Raw genomic sequence first — 26,563 nt, 5'->3', positions numbered from 1 at the left:
CCGGTGCGTCCTTGAGGGTTCAGCCACCGAGGAGCTAGTCGCTCCCTAGAAAGAAGTCCGTGCTAGGTGAGGTGGGGCGGAACTCAAGGGGGTAGGAACGCGACTGGGCTGCCTCCGGAAGTGAGAGCCCCGAGGCACGTACGTGGGATGTCGTGCCCCGAGCCTCAGGCCCGTGCTTGCGTGAGGAGCGGAGAAGGGCGATTTGGGGTCCAGGTGTGATAATATGCGCTGGCGCGGGACTGTGTGCGTTCACGGCCGGGCTGGGACTCCTGGGAGGTGGGTGCGGTTGTGAGGCTGAGAACGGCTCTTGGCTGTTCGGTGGGTGTCATTGACCCGCGCAAGGTCCCTGCAGCTCTCTCCGTCTTCTCCCCTTGCAGCAGTGTTCCCGAGATAGGAGTCAGATGTTGAGCCTTAGAATAAAGGGTTCCAGAAAGGCACAGAAAGGCTTGGGGTGGGACCGTGTGGAGCTAGAAGTGTCTCTGAGACTGACTTCTGGGACTTAGGGGCGCTGTCGGGCAGCTGCGTTTTTCAAAACTGCAACATCCCCCCCCCCCCCCCCCCCCCCCCCGCCGACCTAGGAATCTGCTGTGAATTCAGATTCCAGCCTCCTCTGGCGTCTGTCTAGTCGTGTGAGGCCACGGCAGACGTGGCCCTGGAGATTTCCCAGACCTGTGCTCTAAAGAAACGCAGGATATATATATATATATATTCATGATTTCCTTCTTTCCCAGTCCTCCATTCCAAAACAAACGAACAACAAAAATAAAATAAGTAAATAAGGAGGTAAAAATTATTGTAGCACATCTAACAATCTAGATCTAGTTCCAGGTGTGTTTGTTTTTTCTTTATTCAAAATATGGGGTTTGTGTTTTTAGGATGAGAAAACATTTGGTTTTCTTTTGTTGAAATGTCTAGGGACCTGTTCTTGGCCTGCCTTCCCGGCAGATTGGCTGTGGATCCCCCTTCTTTTTGGTCTCCACATTCTTCCTCCTCATTTTTCAAATCATTTTTCTGCACTCAATTAACATGGTAGAGAAATGCATATCATGGAATCTAATGTTAAAACTTTTCTTAAAATTAAGATTAATGTTTAGGTAGAATGGCAATATTGATTTCCAAGATCCTAGCTTTAAAAAGTAAGGAAACATTGGAGATAGTTGATTGGTATCAGTCAAGTCACATGGCCGTCCTTCTGCTTTATGATCTTAAAAATTAATTTGTTCTAATTTGTTATACCTGACAGCAGAATGCATTTCAATTCATAGTACACATATGGAGGACAAATTTTCATTTCTCTGGTTGTACACAAAGTAGAGTCAAATCATTCGTGTCTTCATACATGTACCTAGGGTAATGATGTCCATCTCATTCCATCATCTTTTCTACCCCCATGGCCCCTCCCTTCCCCTCTCTCCTCTTTTCCCTCTCCAAAGTTCCTCTATACCTTTCATGCCCCCCCCTTTATGGATCAGCATCCACTTATTATGGAAAATATTTGGCCTTTGGTTTTACTTCGCCTAGCATGATATTCTCCAACTCCATCCATTTACCTGCAAATGCCATGATTTTATTCTCTTTTATTCCTGAGTAATATTCCATTGTGTATATGTACCACAGTTTCTTTCTCCATTCATCTATTGAAGGGCGTCTAGGTTGGTTCCACAATTAAGCTATTGTGAATTGTGCTGCTATAAATATTGATGTGACTATGTCACTGTAGTATGCTGATTTTAAGTCCTTTGGGTATAAACTGAGGAGTGGGATGGCTGGTTCAAATGGTGGTTCCATTCCAAGTTTTCTAAGAATCTCTATACTGCTTTCCAGATGATTTGCAGTCCCACCAGCAATAATTGATTGTGCCTTTTCCCCTACATCCTTGCCAACAATTATTGTTGCTTATATTCTTTTTTAAAATATATTTTTTAGTTATCAATGGACCTTTATTTTATTTATTTATATGTGGTGCTGAGAATCTAACCCAGTGCCTCACACATGCTAGGCAAATTCTCTACCACTGAGCTACAACTCCAGCCCCTTGTTGCTTGTATTCTTAATAACTGCTATTCTGACTGGAGTGAGATGAAATCTTAGAGTACTTTTGATTTTCATTTCTCTAATTGCTAGAGATGTTGAACTTTTTTTTCATATATTTGTTGATCGATTGTATATCTTCTTCTAAGAAATGTCTGTTCAGTTCCTTAGCCCATTTATTGATTGGGTTATTTGGTTTTTTTTGTGTTAGGTTTTTTGAGTTCTTGCAGATTAGTGCTCTATCTGATATGCATGCAGTAAAAATTTGCTCCTATTCTGTAGGCTCTCTCTTCATCCCACTGATTGTTTCAAAGAAGCTTTTCAGTTTGAATCCATCCCATTTATTGATTCTTGATTTTATTTCTTGTGCTATAGGTATCTTGTTAAGGAAGTCGGCGCCTAATCTGACATGATGAAGATGTGGGCCTACTTTTTCTTTCATATATGTGTTTGTGTGTCTCTGTGTGCGTGTGTTTATGTATATGTATATTAGTTATAGTTGGACACAATGTCTTTATTTTATTTATTTATTTTTATGTGGTACTGAGTGCCTCACACAAGCGAGGCAAGCACTCTACCACTGAGCCACAACCCCAGCCCTGGGCCTACTTTTTCTTCTATTAGGTGCAGGGTCTCTAATAGACCCGGTTAATTCCTAGGTCTTTGATCCTCTTTGAGTTGTGTTTGTGCGTGGTGAGATATAGGGGCTTAATTTCATTTTGTTTCATATGGATTTCCAGTTTTTCCCAGCACCATTGTTGAAGAGGCTATCTTTTCTCCAATATATGTTTTTGGCACCTTGGTCTAGTATGAGATAACTGTATTTATGTAGTTTGTCTCTGTGTCCTCTATTCTGTACCATTGGTCTACTTGTCTATTTTGGTGCCAATATCATGCCATTTTTGTTACTATTGCTCTGTAGGATAGTTTAAGGTCTGGTATGGTGATGCCACCTGCTTCACTTTACATGCTAATGATTGCTTTAGCTATTCTGTGTCTCTTATTTTTCCAGATGATTGCTTTTTCTATTTCTATAAGGAATATCGTTGGGATTTTGATTGGAATTGCATTAAATCTGTACAGTTCTTTTGTAGTATGGTCATTTTCATAATATTAATTCTGCCTATCCAAAAACAAGGGAGGATCTTTCCATCTTCTAAAGTCCTCTTTAATTTCTTTCTTCAACATTCTATAGTTTTCATTGTAGAGGTCTTACACCTCTTTTGTTAAGTTGATTCCCAAGTATTTTTTTTTTTTGAGGCCATTGTAAATGGAGTAATTTTCCTAGTTTCTCTTTCAGTGGATTTGTCACTGATGTACAGAAATGCATTATGATTTATTGATTTTATATCCTGCTCCTTTGCTGAATTCATTTGTTCTAGAAGTTTTTTTTTTTTTTTAGAGAGAGAGAGAGAATTTTAATATTTATTTTTTTAGTTTTCGGCGGACACAACATCTTTGTTTGTATGTGGTGCTGAGTGAGGATTGAACCCGGGCCACACGCATGCCAGGCGGGCGCGCTACCGCTTGAGCCACATCCCCAGTCCTAGAAGTTTTTTGATGGAATTTTTTGGATCCTCTAAGTATAGAATCATGTGGTCAGAAAATAGTTCTTCTTTTCCTATCCATATCCCTTTAATTTCTTTCATCTAATTGCTCTGGCTAGAGTTTCAATGATGAACAATAATCAACTTTAAATTTCATGTGAACCTTACTTATTAATGTTGGGATTTAAACACATTTTTGTAAGGAGTATATCTTGATTCTGATTTCAGATTTTGAAGGATAGAAATTGCATTTTTCAGTCAAAGGACATAGAGACTCTCCAACTCCTAGTTAGAGGAGGTAAATCTCCCTAGCCACAGGTTTTTATTCCTCTGTGTGAAGGGAGAAAAGGGAAGTGCCAAGGAACCCTTCTATTTTGATGAACTTTCAGGTATTCACAAATCAATTATGGCACAATTTAGTTGATAAGATAGGACTATATATTATTATAGATTTTTAAAGTGACATTCACAGGACATAGCAGTACTCTCCATATTCAGGTATGTTTTGAGGCTCCTTTATGCCAATAATATTTTATAGGACTCGTTTGTAATAGTAGGAAACAGAGTAAGATAGTAATAGCTAAAATTTTCATGAAAATATATATTCATAGGATATGAGTACAAAATTGAACCTCATAATAAAGTACTCTAACACCTTATTAGATCCTTTTAGCTAGTACTATGTTAAAGAATGATACCTCCCTTCAGTAGCTTAAAGGACAAGGGGAGATGTCTTGGTTATCTTTCTGAGAAACTGTTTTATTAATGTTGTTAATTTAAAAGAATTGTACTTGGGCTGGGGTTGTAGCTCAGTGGTAGAGCGTTTGCCTTGCATGTGTGAAGCACTGGGTTCAATTCTCAGCACTGCATACAAATAAATAAAAGTTCATCAACAACTAAACAAATTTGTTAAAAAGAGTAGATGTGATACCCAGATTTTACTGTGGAAAAAAGGAAAAAGTAGAAAATAATTCTACTTAAGAACAATGGAGTAAGAAACATATAATGTCCTTTATTTTAATAATATCCCTAACTTCTATTAAATAGTTACATGCCAGTATGTGATATAGAGGTATTTCCTCAACACAATTCTCTGAGTGTGGGTGCTTACCCCTAGTTTACCAGTAGGCTACTTGAAAATGTAATAGCTGTCAGACTGAGATTCACATTCTGAAAGTCTGACAACAGAAACTGTGTTGTTAATGGTTACATTACAATACTTTCCACAATTTCTCATAGTTCTGAATTTCCTGTATCAATCTGTAAATCATAGTGAATATCATTCTCCAGTAATCAATAAGGAACAATATGAGCATACTAACAAGGTGGTAGTTTGTTATTGTAACTATAATTTGTTTAACCTGTTGCCTGCTACAGCTACTTAGATTTATAATATTTAGTTATTATAAGTTATTATATGATGAACATATCATGCATATATTTTAAAGTGCTTAAGTACCATTTCCAAAGAAGAATGACTGAAAATGAAATTTAGTCAAATTATCAGATGTAAGGGGTCACAGTATGTTGGATCTTGTGGTAGTAATTAGAGGAATACAAGAAATGAAAACACAAAGTTACTACTCTCTAATTATTTTTAATATAGCAAAGGATATAAAATCAGAATAGATGAATAAGTATAAGGTACAAGGTAAGAAGGATAGTTGGGCGCGGTGACACACATCTGTTATCCCAGCAGCTCTGGAGGCTGATGCAGGAGGATGGCAAGTTCAAAATCAGCCTCAGCAAAAGCAAGGTGCTGAGCAACTCAGTGAGACCTTGTCTCTAAATAAAATACAAAATAGGATTGGGGATATGGCTCAGTGGTCGAGTGTCCCTGAGTTCAACCCCCAGTGCCTCTACCCCCGCCCCCCAAAAAAAGAGTTCATAGGAAGGAAATGTCATTTCTCTAACCACCAGCATTAGATTTTGACCATATTATTCTGAACTCAGGGGAACTCTGGTGGTAAGTCAATTTTATGTTTTATGCTTTTTTTTTTTTTAAAGTTTTGGGTGGACACTATATCTTTGTTTATGTGGTGCTGAGGATCGAACCCAGTGCCTTACACATGCTAGGCAAGCGCTCTACCACTGAGCCACATCCCCAACCCATGTTGTATGCTTTATACCAGCACTGTGCAAATGAACTTTTCATTCTCTGGTATGGTACCTGTTAACTACATGTGGCTATTAAGAACACAAAATGTTGCTAGTATGATTGAGGAACTGAAATTAGATTTAGATAGACATATGTTGCTGTGGTTATTGTATTGGATGGCACAAATCCATACCTTACAGTCTTTATTCTAATGAAGTTAGATTTAAGGTGAGACTAACAAGATTATTCAGTAGCAATATTTGGAGGATGTTGTGGCAGAAAGGAGAGTTTCAGAACCAAACTGTCAGGAATACATCTGTCAGGACTGCAAGAAAGGAAGGCTCATTGTGATCAGTGTTGACATGTATGACATGGCAGTACCTTAGTATACTAGGCAAATGTCTAAAAGTCAGGATTGGGGGTTAAGCTAAGTGTTATAGCACTTGCCTAGAATCTAACTTTTGTTCTTTTTTTTGCTGGGAGTACAGGAGATTGAACCCAGGGGCACTTAACTTCTGAGCCACATCATCAGTGTGTGTATATATGTGTGTGTGTGTGTATATATTAATATACATATAAGTTAATATATATACACATCTATCTAGATAAGATTTTATATATATGTTTTATCAGGTAAGTTGTAGATAGATACAATTCTTTTATTTATTTATTTTTATCTGATGCTGAGGATCAAACGCAGTGCCTCACATATGCTAGACAAGAGCTCTACCACAGAGCCACAACCCCAGCCCATCCCCAGCCTTTTTATTGATTGATTGATTGATTGATTGATTGTGGTGCCTAGTATCAAACCCAGGGCCTTGTGCATGTGAGGCAAGCTGTCTACTAACTGAGCTATATCTCCAGCCCTTTTTTATTTTTTATTTTGAGACAGGGTCTAAGTTGTTACAGACTCACTAAATTGCTGAGGCTGGCCTTCAAATTGAGATCCTCCTGCCTCAGCCTCCTGAGTTGCTAGGAGTACAGGAATGTAACACTGTGCCTGACTTTTCTTAGCATTCTTGAGGTCCTAGGTTCAATCCCCAGCACTGCAAAACAAAACACAGAGTTGATTGAACTGTTAAGAGCTAAAGGGGGAAAAGACATTCAATAAAAACATAACAGCTGTTTTTAGATTATTTTGAACCTTTTCTCCAAGTTCAAGAGAGAACTATTTACAGAAAGAGGAATTTTCTCTTATCAAAATGAAATAAATACATGTATCTGCTTGTGAGTTTATTTAAAATTGTTTTTGAATTTTATGGATTATACTTAAACAAAAAGAGTATCATAATAAGTAAAGCAGTAATATTGATATATGGCTGTGTACACATTCTGGACTTTTTCTCTGTCTTGATTTTTGCCTATCTGTCTTTCACTCTGTGTGTGTTGTGTGGGTGTATGTTTTACAAATGTAAACTAATTTGCTCCAACATGTTTTATATTTATATTTATACATTCTGATTTTTAACCTAATTTTTTATAATATATCCTGGATATTTTCCACATCTTCTAAATATTTTCTCCAGTTTAGTAGTAGTTAACATATACTTAATATTCTGTTAATTCTGACATAATTCATACATCTTAATACACATTTGCAGTCATTTGCTTTAAACAGATCCTCGAAGTAGGTTTGCATGGCTGAAGTCTTTCATATACTTCTATGTGCCCTATTTTAAGGTTGTGCAAACCTATAATGTCTACAAAGTAACCATTTTCTCTCCCTTGCAATGTCTTTTAAAATCTTCCATTATCGCAATGTAAACTGATTGTTTCTTTTTTACATTAAGGAGTGTTTCCTTAATCCTGTTGAAATTTAAGAAATTCAGAGGGTGATGTATTTTGTGAATTACCAATGCTCAGATTTCACTCAAAGTAAAAAATCCTGCAAAATCTAGCAAAAGCCATAGTTGGAAGAAAATTGACTTTACTAAAAATACACCTCTTCCTCTTACTGTGAGTTTTGGCAAAGTACTTTGCTTTGCGCTTCCTCACCTCCTCTGTTGGAGATAACTGCATGATGAAATGCTAAGGGACCATCACGCTGAAGATCCTAAAGATGTTTCATTTTGTTCTCGGCCAATGTGGTCATGAAGTCTCACCTCCCGAGGCTTGATATTGAGGTGTGTGTGTGTGTGTGTGTAGTCATGACTTCATGTGGGAAAGCAAAATAGACAATCCTGATAGGAAACAGGTTGGTTGAAAACAGCACAGAGGATTCTGGGGGCTGTAGTTCTGGCTGAGCAAGAACTCCGGTCAGTTTTGCAGTGGGAAATACTGCCTACTGTTTTCTGCCTCCGTGTCTCAGAATCTAGGCACACATTCAAGCCATGAATGATATTGAGGTTTGCATGGGATGGCCACATCTTAGCTCTTAGGTGAACATGGACAAAGACTTAGGGACGTCATTCAATTTCAGTAACACATCAGCATCATCAGAAATTGGGATGGGCCAGGAGGCCCTTCTGCTGGAATGAGTGGTTTGGCTTCCTGCAGGAGGTCCTGCAGGAGGTCTGTGCAGGTAGTTCCTTTGGCCTAGGGAGGGCATGGCTTCATCCATGATTCTTCTCATCTCTCCACATTAGTACGTGCAGCATGGTGGGGTTGAAAATAGAAATGAAGGAAAAACTGCTTCATATTGGCATTAAATTATTTGTGGAGTTCTGACATATACCTACCTAGTCTCAAAGTCACGTGTTCCTCCACAGGCCTGGCTTCTCTGGACTCTGCTTCTGCAGTGGAGGGAACCCACAGAGGACTGACAAGTTCTTACAGTTCTAAAATCATGGCCCATGTAAGTTCCTTTTTCTCTTCCTTGAAATACTGTATTTTAAAATTTATGTGGTCATTTCTAAGTTTTATTTTGTAGTTCTGGGATCAAAGCCAGGAGAACTCTCACTTGCTAGTCAGACTCTCCACCACTGACCCACACTCCCTTCCCCCCGTGCAGTTGTTTTTATTGTCCTGAGACTTCCTTCCTAAGACAGCCCTGTGAAGCCTGCTCCTCAGTTACTGTGACCACAGTGAGGGATGGTGCCAAACTGCCTGGTGTCCTCTTCATCTACCCTTGTTTTCTCTTACCTGTGCTCACCTACTCATCTCTCATCTGTGTGCCTCGTCTTCTTGCAGGAGCATTGACAGAGCAGCGAAAGATGAAGTCCCTCAAGGGAAATATTTGAGCTTCTGTCATCAGATTAATGATTCTGTGAAACAGAGAGGGTTCCATCCAACTTCAAAGGCCTGTTTTCCAGGTCGATGGAATATATTGTTGAGCGTGTTGCCCTCGAATATGAAGACGTAGATCTTATGCACTGAGAGGCGTAGAGGTCTCAGTGGGAGTGCAATGGGGGCCGTGTTTGGGGGCTTTAGGGATCTAGTCAGGGGATTATCTAAGGGATGAGCAATAGGACAAAAGTCAATTTAGCTTTGTGGTTGAGAATGTTGTACTGGTCTCATGACATCAGCGTCCTGTAGCTCAGGAATGAGGCAGGTGTTATTGAAGGATGGGGAGGTTGTAGGCAGGAAGGTCTTCCAGATTCCCAATGATGGATGGAAATAGGCTGATGTCAACATTTTATCCAAAGTAAGCCCTTAAGTATAAAAGAAAGATTAACTGACTTGTCCACAAGATGGACGTGTTTGTTTTATGTTATTCTAATGAATAGCCTAGGCTGTGTACTTTGTAAAGAAATGATTTATTTTGGCTTACATACAGTTCTGGAAGCCCATGGGTCAGGGGGCCACATCTGGTGATGACCTTCTTACTGGCAGAGTCCCAAAGCATTTCAGGGAGTCACACAGCAAGACGCAGGGCATGTCCATGCATGTCCATGTTCTCTGATTTCTTTCTTCTTATGTAGCCACTAGTACGATCATGGGGTCTCTACCCTGATAAGCTTATCTAATTCTAATCACTTTCCAAAGGTCCCGCTCTGAACACCATAGTCAGATTGAGTTCCATTCTCTTTAAGGTATGGATCTCATTATGTTACCCAGGCTGGCCCCTAATTCCTGGGCTCAAGTGGACCTTCTGCTTCAGCCTCCCTCTCAGGAGGCTGGGACTACAGGCATGCAGCACTATGCCCAGATCCACCTCTTAATACCTCATAGGGATTAAATTTCAACACGTCCTTAGAGACGTGTGTAAACCATACTCAACCCATAGCAATAGATAATATGATTAACTAGCCAATAAATATATTTCCTAATGACTTTATGACATTCTCTTGTGTAAAGATGAACTTGAAGTTGATGAAATCATATGTCACTCAAGTTCTGTTTTTTAAGAGATTTGAGAGTACTTTTGGAGAAAAAAAATGTCTTTTTCCTAATAACCTGAAGGGAGAAAGAATGAAGAAACTGATATTTATTCAGAATTTAAAATGCAGGTACAAGCAGGCAGTGTGTGCTTGCGTATGCTGTTTCATTGAATTGGGAAACTTGGATTTTTTTTTGGTCATTCCCATACCTTTGGATAATTTTGTTATCTGATGGCATGCAGGACATTTTGTCTTTATCACTAGTATTATTTAAAAGCATGTAAGCACTCAACTTCAAAAATGCTAATTTCCTGGGCTGGGGTTGTAGCACAGTGGTAGAGCACTTGCCTAGCACATGTGAGGCACTGTATTTGATCCTCAGCACCACATTAAAATAAATCAATAGAGGTATTGTGTCCACCCACAACTAAACAAAAATATTTAAAAAAGACTAATTTCCTTATTTTTGCAAGCTCAAGCCTCAGTCTGCTTGCTTACAATGTTGCTTCTTTCCTGCCAGTTTTTTATCTTGAAAATGCATTTTAAAAAACTTTTATAATACATGGATTTGTTATTTCAGGTGTCCTTGGCATTCAGGGATGTGGCCATAGATCTTTCTCAAGAGGAGTGGGAGTGCCTGGACACTGCTCAGAGGGACTTGTACAGGGAGGTGATGTTGGAAAACTACAGCAACCTCATCTCACTGGGTAAGATACCCACCCACGTCATTTACAGTCTGTTTTCTGGAATATCAGCTCTCCCCACTGTTGAACTTTAGAGCTTTGTTTTAAGAAGCCAGTTGAATTTCTGCCTCTATTTCTAAAGAAATGGTTTGAACATTGTGGGATGGAAATGACACCTGTGTTTCCATTCTTTATTGACACTCATTCCTCCCTCTGGCCCCTCCTGTTATTGCCTGTTTTTCTAGGTGATTCGTAGATTTGAGTTGTGTGACATTTTCAGAAACTAGGTTTCATCTAATATTTCTACAGTGGCTCTGTATTAAGGTCTGGCCCACCTGCAAGAGAACAGTTAGAATTAGGGTTCTGCTTTTTTTTAGGTTATCAAAAGAACTTCTCTGGATTAAATGGTGGAGGATTGGGTTGCAAAATTCATTTAAAATCAAGCAAACACACCCTATCTGGAAGAGACATATTCTTTTTTACCTGCTTTATAGTTGAAAGTTAGTCTATGAAGTTTGCTTTTTCCATTGAAGAAATGTCTAAGGGGGAACATGAAAGTATTTTAGGAAACAGTATATTTCTCTATGCAAAATAGTAACAACAAAATACTACCATAATTTCTAGGCATCCTTTTAAGCCCCTTTGTGTTTGTGTTCTCACTTCAGCCCTATGAAGTAGTGCATTTGATAAAAGTACAACACTGGATGGTAGCTTTTCAAGGTCACACAGCTGGAATGATTGGCAGATTTGAAGCCAGCCATGGGGCTGCACAGTGTGTACTCACGGTGCCTCTGTAGACTTCCTTTGAAAGCAAACTGGACCTTTTTCCTCTCTTACCTGGTCTCTTTAGTCCCATACTCATGGGTCCATCTTAATGTGACTGTTCCATGGCCTTTTTCTATTTTGTCTTGAAGGCTTTTTCAAATACCATTTGACCTACAGTTGATTGTGAATGTAACCAAGTCCGCATGTAGTCATTTTGAGGCTGTGGTTGGGATTTGGTGGTTTTTTTTCCCTATAACATGTATCCTGTTTTCTCATGAGCAGGATGTATCATTCCTAAGCCAGATGTGATTGTTTTATTGGAGCAAGAGAAAGATCCATGGCTGGAAACGAGGGAAGAAACAAGAAGGCTGTCCTCAGGTGAGTGATGGCAGACCAGGCAGGGAGCCAGCATAAGCTATGGCTCACTGGCTCAGGGAGGAGGCACTTCGATGAGATGTTTGAAGTCGCACTTCAAAGGCCCAGATCCTGTGAAGCCTGTGAAAAATTAGGAAATTAGGCTTCTCTCTCTTCTGTCATGTTCCTTTTTTTTTTTTTTCCCCCAACAGTGCTCGGGATGCAAGCCCTTTCACTGAGCTACATCCCCAACTCCTATAAATTTTAGAGCTGGTTGCTGGTTGCTTCCCATCTCAAGGAGTGATGCTTTCTTTATTACCCTTTGACAGCCATTTACCAGTTTCCAGGTCCTTTTTTACATGTAGATTTATGTTAATTTCTCCATTCTTTAGAATTAATTTTAACAAGTATTTCCTATTTATCTAGCGTAAGCCACTGTACTTACTGTGTTAGAGTCTAGGTACTACTGATGATTGTTCCTATTGTCATAGAGATGTTGATATCGTAATAAGGAAAACTAAACAGACAATATCAGGTTTAGATATGTATTTTGAAGAAAATTAAGCCAGATAAGGGGACAGTATTGGAACATTGTGAGGGCTACTTTAGGAAAGGCTATCCAAATTGATGAACTTTGAGCAGATATGAAATAAGGTCTCAGAATACCCTTCCTCAAAAGTCACATGGCCTAAGCTTCTGAGGCTGGTTTGGAAACTGCCATCCTCCTGCCTCAGCCTCCTAAGCTTCTGGGATTACAGGCATGTGCCAGAGCACCTGCCAAATGTATTTTCTTAATCATATATACATGGGTACATGTTTTTATGTAACCATTTTAAGTGTCAGTGTCTAATTTTTAAAAATAGTTTAATTGAAATAGAAATGAAATCTGGCATAATGTAAACTGCATATTTAAAATATAAAATTTGATAAGTTGGCATGTATATTATGAAAACATTACAAAATTAAAATAATAGCCAATTCTTGCAAAAACAATCTTCCTCATGCCATTCTCTACCCCCTGCCCAGGCTCCCACTGTTCGTTGGTCTGTGACTTCAGATTAATTTGCATTTTCTAGAATTTTGTATAAATGGAATCATTTAATGATTGTTCATTTAGCCTTAGTCAGCATAATTATTTTGAAATTCATCCTTTCTAATGTTGAGAAGTATTCCTTTGAAAGGATGTATCTCAATTCATTTAGCTATTTACATGTTAATGGACATTGTGTTATTTCTAGAGTTTGTCTATTGCAAATAAAGCTTCTAGGAACATTCTTGTAAAAGTCCTTATATGGGCATATACTTTATTTACTCTTGGGTAAATATCTGGGATGGAATAGGTGAATCATTTGGTAAATGCATATTTAAACTTAAAAAAAAACCACAACACTTTGTGAGAGTAGTTTTGATCATTTTCCTTCCCAGCAGAAGTTTCTGGGAGTTCTGGCACCTCTATGTTCTTGCCAGCACTTGATCAGCCTTTTTAATTTTAGCTATGCTAATAGGTGGGTAGTGGTATCATATTGTAGTTCTAATTTTCATTTCCCTAATCCTAATCATCTTGAACAACTTTTCATTGCTTAAGTTCTCATCCATTTTTCTTCTTTGGTGAAGTGTCTATTGGAATCTTTTGTTTCCTTATTGAGTTTTCATGAACAAGTCCTTTATCCAGTATTTAATTTGTAAATATTTTCTCTGGAATATTTTTGTCTCTTAAGTAGCATAAACTCTTAAGTACAGTTTATTACTTTTCTCTTTCATTGACTATGGTTTCAGTAGCATATCTAGCAACCCTCAAGATACAAAGCTTTTCTGTTTTCTTTTAAACTTATTAGTAACACATACTAATTGTATGGATTAATGGGATTCACTGTGAAATTCCATACTTGCATACAATGTACATTGATCACACCCATCCATCCTTCTACCTTTAGCCTCTGCCACCCTTCCCAGTCCCTAGTAATCACTTTTCTACTCTCAGGTTGACTTTTTTTTCCCCACATGAGAGAGAATATGTAATTCTTGTCAGATTTCTGTATCTAGCTTATTTCACTTAACATGATGGTCCTCAATTTCCATCCATTTTGCCGTGACAGAATTGCATCCTTCTTTTTGGCTGAATAATACTGCATTATCTATACGTATCATATTTTCTTTATGCATTCATCTGTCGGCAGGCACCTACGCCGATTCCTTACCTTAGCTATTGTGAAAAGTGCTGCAGTAAACATGGACATGCAGGTATCTGTTTCTTATGCTGGCTTCATTTTCTTTGGTAGTGGGATAATTGGGTTGTATGGGAGTTCTTTTTTTTTTTTTTTTTTTTGAGGAATCACCACAGTTTTCCACAATGGCTGTATTCATTTAACATTCCCACCGATCGCATATGAGTTCTTTTTCTTTACATCCTCACCAGCATTAGTTATTTAATTTTTTTTAGTAATAGCCATTCTAACTGGGGTGAACTGGTATCTTATTGTAGTTTGATTTGCATTTCTCTATTGGCTAGTTGCTGAACATTTTTTAAAAAAAATATTTACTGATCTTTTGTATTTCCTCTTCTGAGAACTGTTCAGATGATTTGCCCATATTTTTAAACTGGATTTTTAAAAAGTTTTTTGAGTTATTCTTATATTCTGGATATTAACCTTGTCAGGTGAATAAATGCCAAATATTTTCTTCTGAAGAGGTTTCATCACTATAGTTTCCTTTACTGTGTGGAAGCTTTTTAGTTTGACATAATCCCATTTTTATGCTCATGTTTTCTGTGCTTTTGAATTCCTTTCTGGAAAATCATTGCCTATACCAATATCTTGAAGTATTTTCCCCTGTGTTTCCCCCAAGTAATTTAAGTTTCAAGTCTTAAAGATTTTGAATTGATTTAGATCCTTAGATCCCTTGCTCTGTACAGAGTAAGGGATTGAAGTCTAGTTTCAATCTCTTGCTTGTGGATGTCCAGTTTTCCCAGCAACATTTGCTGAAGAGGCTGTACTTACTCCAATGTATGTTTTGTGTAATGTTGATAATCTTATTTGTATACCTTTCTTATTTGTATACCTTTCTTATTTGTGTACCTTTTATTTCTCTTGCCTAAGATGCATAGTTTATTTCTGAGTACTCATTCTGTTCCTTTGTTTTATGTATCTGTTTTTGTGTCCATACCATGCTGTTTAGATTACTGTAGTCCTATAGCATGTATTCAAATTGGGTATTACGATGCCTCCAATTTTGCTCTTTTTTGCTCAAGAATGCTTTGGCTATTTGGGGTCTTTTGTGTTTCCATATAAATTTTAGGATTGTCTTTTCTAAAATTGTGAAGAATATTGTTGGTATTTTGATGGCAGTTGCATTGAATCTAGAGTTGCTTTGGATAGTATGAACATTTTAACAATTATTTTAATTCATGAACATGGTAGGTCCTTCTACCTTGTGGTGTCTTCCATTTCTTCAGTGTTTTCTAATTTTCATCGTAGAGGTCTTTCATTTTCTTAAATTATTCTATGTATTTGTTGAGGGGAGGGCTATTCTGAATGGAATTGCTTTTATGACTTCTCTGCAAATTCATTATTGGTACAGAAAAGTTACCGATTTTTATATTTTTTTAAATACTATTAATATATTGGATTCATTTATCCATTCTCACAGTCTGTCTTTTGGTGTATCTTTTAAGTTTTTCCTATGTATAGAATCATATTTGCAAACAGGGATAATTTGACATCTTTTCTTATTTGTATACCTTTTATTTCTCTTGCCTAATTGCTCTAAAATTTATAGTACTAGTTTATTTCTAGTATATGGAATGAGAGCTGACATCCTTGTTTCTGACCTTATAGGAAATGCTTTGTTTTTTCCCCAAGTATGTTATTAGCTATGTGTTTGTCATGTATAGTCTTTGAGATATGATCTTGATGTTCCTTATTTAAGGCTTTTATCATGAAGAGATGTTGAGTTTTAGCAAATTCTTTTCCTGCATCTTTGAGGTTTTGATTTTTATTCTTCATTCTATGTATTATTTTAACCATCCTTATATCCCTGGAATGAAACCAGTTTGATCATGGGTATGATATTTTTGTTATGCTGTTGAATTCAATTTGCTAGTATTTTGTTAAGAATGTTTGCATCTATGTATATATTGGTCTATGGTTGAGTTATGTGTACGTTTCCTTGCCAGGTTTTGACCTTGTAGAATGAGTTTTGAAGGATCACGTCCCTTCTAATTCTGTGGAACTGTTTGATAAGCATTGGTGTTAATTCTTTAAAAGTTTGATAAAATTTAGCAATAAGCCCATGTGGTCCTTTTTTTTGGGGGGGGGAATCATTACTGATTCAGCTCATTGCTTATTTTTTTTATAGTTGTGGATGGACAGAATGTCTATTTTTTTGTGATGCTAAGGATCGAACCCAGTGCAAGTGCTCTGCCACATGGATACAGCCCCAGCCCTCAACTCATTACTTATTGGTTTAGATCAGTTGTTTTATATCATTCTATGTATATTATATTCATGGTTCGATTTTCATAGGTTCTTAGTATCCACACATTTGTCCAATTTCTTCTAGATTTTCCAACTTGTTAGCATGTAGTTTTTCAAAATAATCCCTAATTGATTTACGTGATATAGAATATAATGTTTCCTTTTGAATCTCCAGGTACTCTGATGTTTCTCTGATATTTTGTCTGGGTGAGCTATCTATTGGTAAGAATGGGATATTGAGATCCCCTACTATTATTGGACTTATTGAAGCCTATTTCCTTCCTTTTGGTATGTGCTTGTTTATAACATTGGGTGTTCTGAAATTAGGTACATTTGGATTTATAATTGTATCTTCTTGATAAATCTTTTAATCATTATATAGCAACCTTCTTTGTCTTTTTAAAAAAAAACTTTTTTTAATAGTTGTAGACAGAATGCCATTATTGTTTATTTTTATGTAGTGCTGAGGATCAAACCCAGTACCTCATACATGCTAGGCAAGGGCTCTGCCACTGAACTATAGCCCCGGCCCCTCTATTTATGTCTTAAAGGCTGTTTTGTTAGCTGTAAGAATAGCTACTCCTACTTGCTTTAGGATTGTTTGCTTGAAATATTATTTTCTATCTTTTCATTTTTAGCCTGTCTTTATTGGTGAAGTATTTCTGGTAGGCAGTAGATTGTTGGATATTGTTTATTAATTAATCCAGTCAGCCAGTCTGTCTTTTATTTGGAGAATTTAATGTCTTACATTATTGAAAGATATGGACTTGTGCCTGGCATTTTGTTGATATTCTTCTAGTTTTAAATATTTCATGTTTCTTCCTTTTATTCATCTTTGATTTGATAATTTACTGTATTCTTTTCTATTTCTCTTTTATACAAGTACTTTTCTAGTATAATTATACTTTCACATTACCTTTTTTCCTCTTCTGAGTGTAGGACTCCCTTAAGCATCTTTTGTTAGGCTGGTTTTGGGACCATGAATTCCCTCAGTTTTTGTTTATCCTTTTGTTTATTTCTCCTTTTCTGAAGGATTACTTAATGGGTATGGTAATCTTGGTTGACAGTCCTCACAACTCTCCCAGGACTTGAAAACCATCATTGCATGCCCTCCTGGCTTGGAGGATTTTTTCCTATGAAATTTAATGGGGTTGCTTTTAAATGTGACTTGTTTCTCACTTGCAGATTTTTAAATTCTTTATCCTTTACAATTGACAGTTTGACTCTGTCATAGTGAGGATCTTTTCTGATCATGTCTGTTTGGGGTTCTATAAGCATCTTATTCCTGGACACCCATGTTTTTCCCAAGAATAGGGAAGTTTTCAATTATCTCTTTGAATAGGGCTTCTATGTCCTTAGCCTTAATTTCTTCCCCTATGTTGATGTGGATGTTTGATATTTTAATTGTGTCCCAAAGATCTTGAACGCATTTTTTTTCCTATCTGAATCTGATATTCAGGAGACCTATAATTCAAGCTCCAGTATTCTTTCCTTCCACTTTAGTCTGTTTTTGAAGCTTTCAACTGGATTTGACACATTGAGCTCTTCATTTGAGTTTTCTGATAGTTCTTCACAATCTTTATTCTTTGTTGGATTTCTCATTAGCCTGCATTATCTTCCTGATTTAACTGCTTATGTGTATTTTTATGGATTTATTTTTATGGATTTCATCAATCTTTTAAAAAGTCATTTTTTAAATTCTTTTTTTTAAGAGAATTTTTTAATGTTTATTTTTTAGTTTTTGGCAGACACATCATTGGATGTGGTGCTGAGGATCGAACCCGGGCCGCACGCATGCCAGGCAAGCGCGCTACTGCTTGAGCCACATCCCCAGCCCCATTTTTTGAATTCTTTATCAGGCATTTCATCTACTTCAACATCTTTAAAGTCTTTTACTAGAGCATTTATGACCTTTAGGCATTTTTTCCCATATTTCTGGGGTTTTTTTGGTCGAGATTTGTGCATCTGGTAGGATCTCTCTACTACCTTTATGGGATGGACTTCTTAGCAAAGTTCTTCTGAAGGTATGCTTGGGGATATTGGTGCCCAGGCGGAAATAAACATTGCATAACCATAATCTCCCTGTAGCTTCTTTGGCTGTATCTAGTGAGTTTGTACATAGTATCATATTGGAGTCAGACTCACTGTCTCTATGGGTCATGGAAGACTGGGGGATGTGAGCAGTCAGGCAGGTGTGGTGCAGACAACACTATGCTACTCCTACAAAGGGCGTGGTTATCCCTATCAGGTAATGGGGGTTTCCTCAGGCACTGGTGCTATTAACTGCTTGTCTTTGGTCCTATTAACTCTGATGCTCCGATAGCAGGGAGAGCCCAGAGCACTCACTCTTTGATTAGACACTGGTGCAAGCCCAGTGCTTCATAGGGGCAAAAAGAAGCATTGGAACCAGAGTTCTTTCCCTGCCTTGTGATAGGCACCTGTGTGTGGTGCTAGGGAGAGGGCCAGCAGGAATTGTGTAATTGCCTTTAGTCCTGGCACCCATGTGAAACCACATGACTGGCCCACCCCTGGTCTTGGAGAACAGATCCCCTTTTCTGGAGGTGGCAGCCTTTGTTCCCTTCTGTTTTACAACACCCATTCCCTACAGTGATACACTCAGGTTTGTGTGAAAGTTACTGAAGTTAGCCATTGCAGGGCAATGTTTGTGGGGACCCAGAGATGGAAATGTGCAAGGGTTTCTGTCCTCTAGAACAGTCCAAATTCAGACAGAAGGTCCTGTCTTAACATGGCTTCTGGCTACAACACCCTGCTTGTTCACTGAGAGTGTCTTTTTCCAAAGCCAGCCTACTATGCAGACTTTTGGTTTCTTATTTTCTTGGGTTGCTTGTCTGTAAGGGTTTCCAATAGCTAGGACTGCCAGTGTGTGCACCAACTGAGTTTTCTGGGACTTCCTTTCACCTTTACCTTTAGGAGGATAGGTCCCATTTCCCCCAGCTGTATTGCTTCTCTTACCATGCAGTTATTCCAGGTCTCTGGATTTCCAAGATTTCTACTTTTCTGTTGATTTCCAGTGTTCTCTTGGTTACTCACTTCAGTGTGCAGTTATACACCTGTTGCTTTGGTTCTTCCTTGTGTTAGGTGCCTCTATTCAGCCATTATGTCATGTCTTCTAGAAGTTTTAGTTATAAGATTTTATATTTGTATATCAATTGTAGATAAACTCTTCTAGAAACTTGAATACTTCCAAACTCTTTCTACAAGGCCAGTATTGCTTTGATACCAAAACCAGACAGACATTGAGAAATCTAAAAAATCCTTTATAAACAGATGGAGAAATTCTGAACAAAATGTTAGCCTTCTGAATCTGACAATTTACGAAATGGTGATTGGTGACAATCCTTGGTGTTCCTTAGCTTGGCTGTCTCATCTTTAGACACCAGATACAAAAGACAATGATGTAATCTTCATCTCACTCTAGGTACACCTATTATTTCAGATGATTGCATCTTGAGATCTTTAACTTGATAACATCTGTAAAGACTTTTCAAATTAGGTCACTTTCACAGGTACCAGGAGTTAGGACTTGGATATATCTTTTCTGGAGGCTACTATTCAACCCACTTCATCTATGAATAAAGACTTATTTTCTTCCTGAAGTTTATTATTTTCCTCCCTTACTTTACCAGCAAGAACCTACAATATAATTATTGGAGTTTGAGTATCTGTGGAATGAATACTAAAACCCAGCTGATGCTTAATATCTTAGTATTATTCTAATTGGCAGAGACAATCAATGGTGACTGTACACAGGGTGGGATATAAACAGTGGAGAACCCTTAGGTCAAGGTAACAAATAGGTGATTGAAAAATCAGTTATAAAAATGACATTTTTCTATTCATACATTTGGCTGATGTAGCTTGGGTATACATTTATTCCTTTATAGGGGAATGAAATAAGAGCATATTTGTTGAGAGATTAGAATCAGAGATAAATATTTTGGGAAATTATGAATATACCAGTTATTATAATTAGCTACTTTCCTCAGTAACTTGTGTGCAATATTTGCTTTTATTCTGGCTGTGTTATCTTTTGAATCCAGTGGTGTATTTGTTCTGCAGTTATTTAACATGTTCCGGGTTCAAGCTTATTCATTGTCAGGAATTGAAACAGATATCTAAGTCTCTAAGTATAGACACAAATAAAATTCATACAATAAGTTAGAAAATATATAATTGAGGAAAGTCACAGAACTGTGTGCTGGAATATAAATTCAAGAACATGGACTTAGACATGGTTATCAGGGCAGTCTTCCTGAGGAAGTGACTTAATGTTAAATGATTGAGAAAAGGTGTTTTCAGACTCAAACTTCAAGTGGATCATACCACAGCTATACTCATTCAATTTTACAGATTGTGACGGCTTTTGAGCTTAACAGCAGAGCTAAGTAGTTATGACAGATACAACATGTCTACAAAGCCTAAAACCTTCACCATCTGGCCCTTTATAGCAAAATTTGCCGAGTCTTGCTTCAAACCTTTAAGTCTGTTATTTCAGATCACTTTTTATTTCTATTGAAAGATGTAGCCCATCATTGCACCCTCAACACAGAAACTAGCATTGTTATTTTTTTTTAAACAGATTTCACCAAGAAGTTATTTCCAGAAAAGGATGTTTGTGAAAAATATTTGTCTCAATTTCAGACAGTGGAAAAAAGTGAAACCAAAAATGGGGATACCATTTTCAGAGATGGATTGCAGAACAAGCGTGAATTTGAGAGAAAAGAGGAACATCAGGTGGGATGCATTAGTCAAATGATAATCCAAAACCAAGTCTCTCTTCCTCTACAACAGAAAATTCATCCTAGAGAGAAACCATATAAATGTAAGGAATGTAAGAAGGCCTTTAGACAACAGTCTTACCTTATTCAACATATGAGAATTCACACTGGTGAGAGACCTTATAAATGCATGGAATGTGGAAAGGCCTTCTGTCGAGTGGGAGACCTTAGAGTACACCAGACAATCCATGCTGGAGAGAGACCCTATGAATGTAAAGTATGTGGGAAGGCCTTTAGACTTCACTATCACCTTACTGAACATCAGAGAATACATTCTGGTGTGAGACCCTATGAGTGTAAGGAATGCGGGAAGAACTTTAGTAGAGTTAGAGACCTCAGAGTACATCAGACAATTCATGCTGGGGAGAAACCCTATGAATGTAAAGAATGTGGGAAGACCTTTAGACTTAATTATCAACTTGGTGAACATCAAAGAATTCACACTGGTGAGAGGCCCTATGAATGTAAGGTTTGTGGAAAGACCTTTAGGGTACAACGACATATCAGTCAACATCAGAAAATCCATACGGGTGTAAAACCCTTTAAATGTAATGAATGTGGGAAGGCCTTTAGTCATAGTTCATACCTTGTCCAACATCAGAAAATTCATACTGGTGAGAAACCCTACAAATGTAAGGAATGTGGTAAGTCCTTCAGTTTTTATGCAGAACGTACTCGACATCATAGAATTCATACTGGTGAGAAACCCTATGCATGTAAAGACTGTGGGAAAGCCTTTCGTCTTCGAACAGAACTTACTCGGCATCACAGAACTCATACTGGTGAGAAGCCCTATGAATGTAAAGAATGTGGGAAGGGTTTTATTTGTGGCTACCAACTTACTTTGCATCTGAGAACTCATACTGGTAATGTTCCTTATGAATGTAAGGAATGTGGGAAAACCTTCAGTAGCCGCTATCATCTTACTCAACATTACAGAATACATACTGGTGAGAAACCCTTCCTGTGTAAGGAATGTGGGAAAGCCTTTCGTCTTCAAGCAGAGCTTACCCGGCATCTCAGGATTCATACTTGCAAGAAACCTTATGAATGTAAGGAATGTGGGAAGGCTTTTATTCGTAGCAGTCAACTTATTTCACACCAGCGAAATCACACTAATGAGAATACCTATGAATGTCAAGAATGTGGGAAGATTTGTAGTCGTCGTTACAATCTTATTCAACATTATAAAATTCATACTGGTGAAAAACCCTATGAATGTAAAGAATGTGGAAAGTCCTTTCGTTTTCAGACAGAACTTACTCAACATCACAGAATTCATACTGGTGAAAAACCTTATAAATGCAAAGAATGTGGGAAAGCCTTTATTCGTAGCAATCATCTTACTCAACATTACAGAATTCATACTGGTGAAAAACCTTACGAATGTAAGGAGTGTGGGAAGACCTTTAGTCGTCACTATCGTCTTACTCAACATTACAGAATCCACACTGGTGAGAAACCCTACGTCTGTAGTGAGTGTGGAAATGCTTTTATTTGTAGTTATCAACTTACCTTACATCAAAGAATTCACTCTGGTGAGATTCCATATGTATGTAAGGAGTGCGGGAAGACCTTTAGTCGTCGGTACCATCTTACTCAACACTTTAGACTTCATACTGGTGAGAAACCTTATGAGTGTAAGGAATGTGGGAATGCCTTTCGCCTTCAAGCAGAACTTACCCGACACTATGCAGTTCATACTGGAGAGAAACCTTATAAATGTAAGGAGTGTGGGAAGGCCTTTAATGTTAATTCAGAACTTACTCGACATCACAGAATTCACACTGGTGAAAAGCCTTATAAGTGTGAAGAGTGTGGGAAGGCCTTTATTCGTAGTGACCAGCTTACTTTACACCAGAGAAGTCATACTAGTGAGGAAACACTATGCATGATGTAGAGGATACAATGGGTTCTTGAAAATGCCTTTTACATCAAGGATTCGTAATGTATTTTTACATATTAGGGAATATGTAGGAATCACTTTTGCTTCATATTTACAAATTATTTTACATGTAGGTTTTTAAAGTTTCAAAACCATAACATCACTCAGTCTTGGTTCAGGTTTAGCAGATTGATTCTGGCGCAGTGCAGCTCAAGCCATTGAGAACTTTTTCCCCCCTCACAAGCTGATGTTGAGCAGTACTTCTGTAAAGTGCAAGAACATTGGTTTACAGGGGGATGGGGAGGAAATAGAAAGGAACACTATAAAAGCTCCATTTTTCTTATTTAAAGCCATAAATCATCTGTCAGATTGCTATAAATTTCTAAACGCTTGCTCCCACTGTCTGGCCCTTAACTCATTGTAGGCCAGAAGCAAACAATTCATCCACATGGTCCACACTTTTAGAACTAGAACAGAAGATGATTGTTGATGAAATGAGTGTAGGAAGGACTTCAGCCATAGCACATCATTGTTCTAAGTCATAAGTTCATTTCTGCCTGTGCAGAAGTTGGCAAGACTCTTCCCTTCTGTGCCTCAGTTTTAAAATGATAGTATCTACCTAGTAGTATTTTTGTGAGGATGAAATAAAAATGGAAACTTTTAGAAGAGTACTTGAGAAAGCATGTGCTTAATATTACTGTTCTTATTTTGTTATATTTAATTGTAGATGGACACAATACCTTTATTTCTATATGGTGCTGAGGATTGAACCCAGTGCCTCACAAGTGCTAGGCAAGCACACTGCACTGAGCTATAGCCACAGTCCCTTACTATATTATTTTTATCACTAATGGTACCATTAGTAAATTCACTTAAAAGGAATACTACATGGGTGAACTTAAAAACCACCCATTACCTTTCACTCAGTAAATGTGAATAACCAGATAAAATCCAGTAAAAGAGAGTGAACTTCTATTTCCAAAGGCAGAGCTCATCTCTGAAAATAGGAAAAAGGAATCTCTAGATTTCATGAGTGTAAAGATGACAAGAGTAAAGATTTTAAAGAATCAGGAAAGCTGTAATGCCTTTTCATGACCCAAAAACAAGATATGCTATAATTTATAATTTCTTCCCATTAATTGGTAAATTAGAAGCCACCAAAAGACTACTGTTCATTCAGAAAAATTAAGATAGTATAGTGACCCCTGGTGTGTCCTCACCATGTTCAGTAGTAATTAATATATAATTTGCTTTGTGTCAATATGACATTTACACTTCTTTGTTGTAATATTTGAATATAAATGGATGTCATAACACGTCAGCCTTTCAAGAGTAAAAGCTGCCTTCTACTTAATCACTACATAGCTTCACAACCAAGGAGATTATTCTATAATCTCTAACATTCGGTCTCTTTTTTCTATCGTGGAACAGTTCAAGAGTAGCCCTTTTCCCCAATGTTATCACATTGACTTTTTTCAAAGTTTAGGATAGTTGTGTAGATTATAAATTTTTTTCTTTGTTTTTTCAAAATATTTTCTTTTTTCTTTTTTCTTTTTTTTTTTTAAAGAGAGAGAGAGAGGGGGAGAGAGAGAGAGAGAGAGAGAATTTTTAATATTTATTCTTTAGTTCTCGGCGGACACAACATCCCCGTTGGTATGTGGTGCTGAGGATCGAACCCGGGCCGCACGCATGCCAGGCGAGCACGCTACCGCTTGAGCCACATCCCCAGCCCTCAAAATATTTTTAATGTGCTCATTTATCCCCACTATTTCTCACGAATCAAAGTTAGAAACTCAGTGAGGTTCAGATTAAATAATTTGACAAGAATACTTAATAGGTGATATTTGTATTTCAGTTGTAATCCATTAGTTGGCGTACAGTGTCACACCACTACATTGTCCTTCATTGATTCACTTGATGCAGCAGATTGTACTTTCCAAAGAGCTCTACACCAGTGCATCCTGTTCTACATGCTGACCTTACAGTGTGATATTGCACTCTCCCGTCAAGAGGTAGGATCCATGTTCTTGCCTTTGAATCTGGGCAGGCAGGCCTGTGTTTGTGGCAGAAGTGACACTACATGAGTTCCAAGACTAACTCACAATAGGCAATATAGCTTCTGACTGATATACTTGGGATGTCAGACCCTAGGAAAGGTCCAGATAACAGGTTCTGATTAGAGTCCTGATTTATATTCCAGACAACAGCCCCGTCAGGCACCAGGTATATGAGTATGTACAACCTTTAGATGATTCTAACCCTTAGCTTTCAAGCCAGCCCAACTGGTACCAAGTGGAACAGAGACAACATTCCTCTGCCTGCCCAAATTGCAGATGCATGAGTGAAATGAATATTGCTTTAAGACACTAAGTTTTGGAGCAGTTTGTTACACAGAAATAGATAATTATCATATAAACCAAGCAATTCAATTACCATGTTTCTTTGCTATGGCACACTTGAAAATTATGAACTTTGAAGGTATGCCCCAACACATAGATGGCCTCAGCAAAGGGTGGAGAGACCTACTGGCTCAAGACACTTGAAGAGATCTTCTAATTATCTGGTGATGTGTTAGCTTTTTATTGCTATGACCAAAATATCTGACAAGAACAACTTAGAGGAAGAAAGTCTTATTTGGGCTCACAGTTTCAAAGGTTCGGTCCATGGTTGGCCAACTGCATTGCTTTGGGACTGAGGGGAGGCAGCACATCATAGCAGAAAGGTGAAGTGATAGAAAGTTCATAGAAGCCAGGAAGGAAAAAAAGAAAAAAAAACATGAATAGCCAGGGACAAAATATAATCCCCCAAATCATTCCCCCAATGACCTCCTTCCTCCAGCCATGCCCCACCTCCCTTTAGTTACCATTCAGTAATCCATTCAAATTATTAATCCATCAAATGGATTGATCTACTGATGCAGTCACAGCTCTCATAGTCTAATCATTACAACTACGAACATTCTTGCAGAGGCTACCTTGTTTCAAACACATGAACTTTTCCTGAGAGAGTTCATATCTGAACCATAAGAGGTGACCACTTATGCTGATATAGAGGTGACTTCTAGGAAGTCAGGTCAGAATTCCTGGAATATGAAAAATAACATAGTAGCAGAAATGTCTGTGGACATACACTATAAGAAATAGTATAGAATAAGATCAGCAAAGTCACTGAAGGACAAAAATACAGAAATGAAAATAATTCCTGGGTGTGTATTGTGGGTGTGCACAGATTACAGAGTTGTGAAATGGGGTCCCAAACAGTCTTTCCAATTTACAATAGTGTTAAGTGATAAAATTTGAAATACAGGGGCTGGGATTGTGGCTCAGCGGTAGAGTGCTCGCCTAGCACCAGCAGGACCTGGGTTCGATTCTTAGCACCACATAAAAATAAAGGCATTGTGTTGTATCCATCTACACCTAAACATAAATAAATAAATATTTTTTTTTAAATTTGAAGTATAATTTCTATTTAATATATGAGTTTAAATCCATTTCCTAGGCTAGCCATGTGACAGTACTTTCATATGATGTTGGGCAGCAGAAGTGACTCATAGCAAATCATTAGCCACTTTATTCACAATGGTAAACAACCAGTACTCCGTATTGTAATGTGTTGCTAAACTATATTGTTTGATAGCTTAGGTATATTAAATGCCTTTTCAGCTTGT

At 37.7% G+C, this 26,563-nt stretch overlaps 1 protein-coding gene across 1 annotated transcript; it reads left to right on the top strand.

The window, feature by feature from the left end:
* On the top strand, positions 1–26,563 carry Znf546 (zinc finger protein 546). Its single transcript, XM_077793394.1, has 5 exons — positions 1–66; positions 8,388–8,473; positions 10,519–10,645; positions 11,669–11,764; positions 20,813–26,563. The coding sequence occupies exons 2-5, from the start codon at positions 8,465–8,467 to the stop codon at positions 22,909–22,911; spliced, it is 2,331 nt and encodes a 776-aa protein (XP_077649520.1). The 5' UTR covers positions 1–66; positions 8,388–8,464; the 3' UTR covers positions 22,912–26,563.

Source organism: Urocitellus parryii, chromosome 15 (assembly GCF_045843805.1).
Source record: "Urocitellus parryii isolate mUroPar1 chromosome 15, mUroPar1.hap1, whole genome shotgun sequence".
NCBI lineage: Eukaryota > Metazoa > Chordata > Mammalia > Rodentia > Sciuridae > Urocitellus > Urocitellus parryii.
Note: the sequence above shows the minus strand (reverse complement) of the source record. Positions and strands in the feature narration are given on the sequence as shown.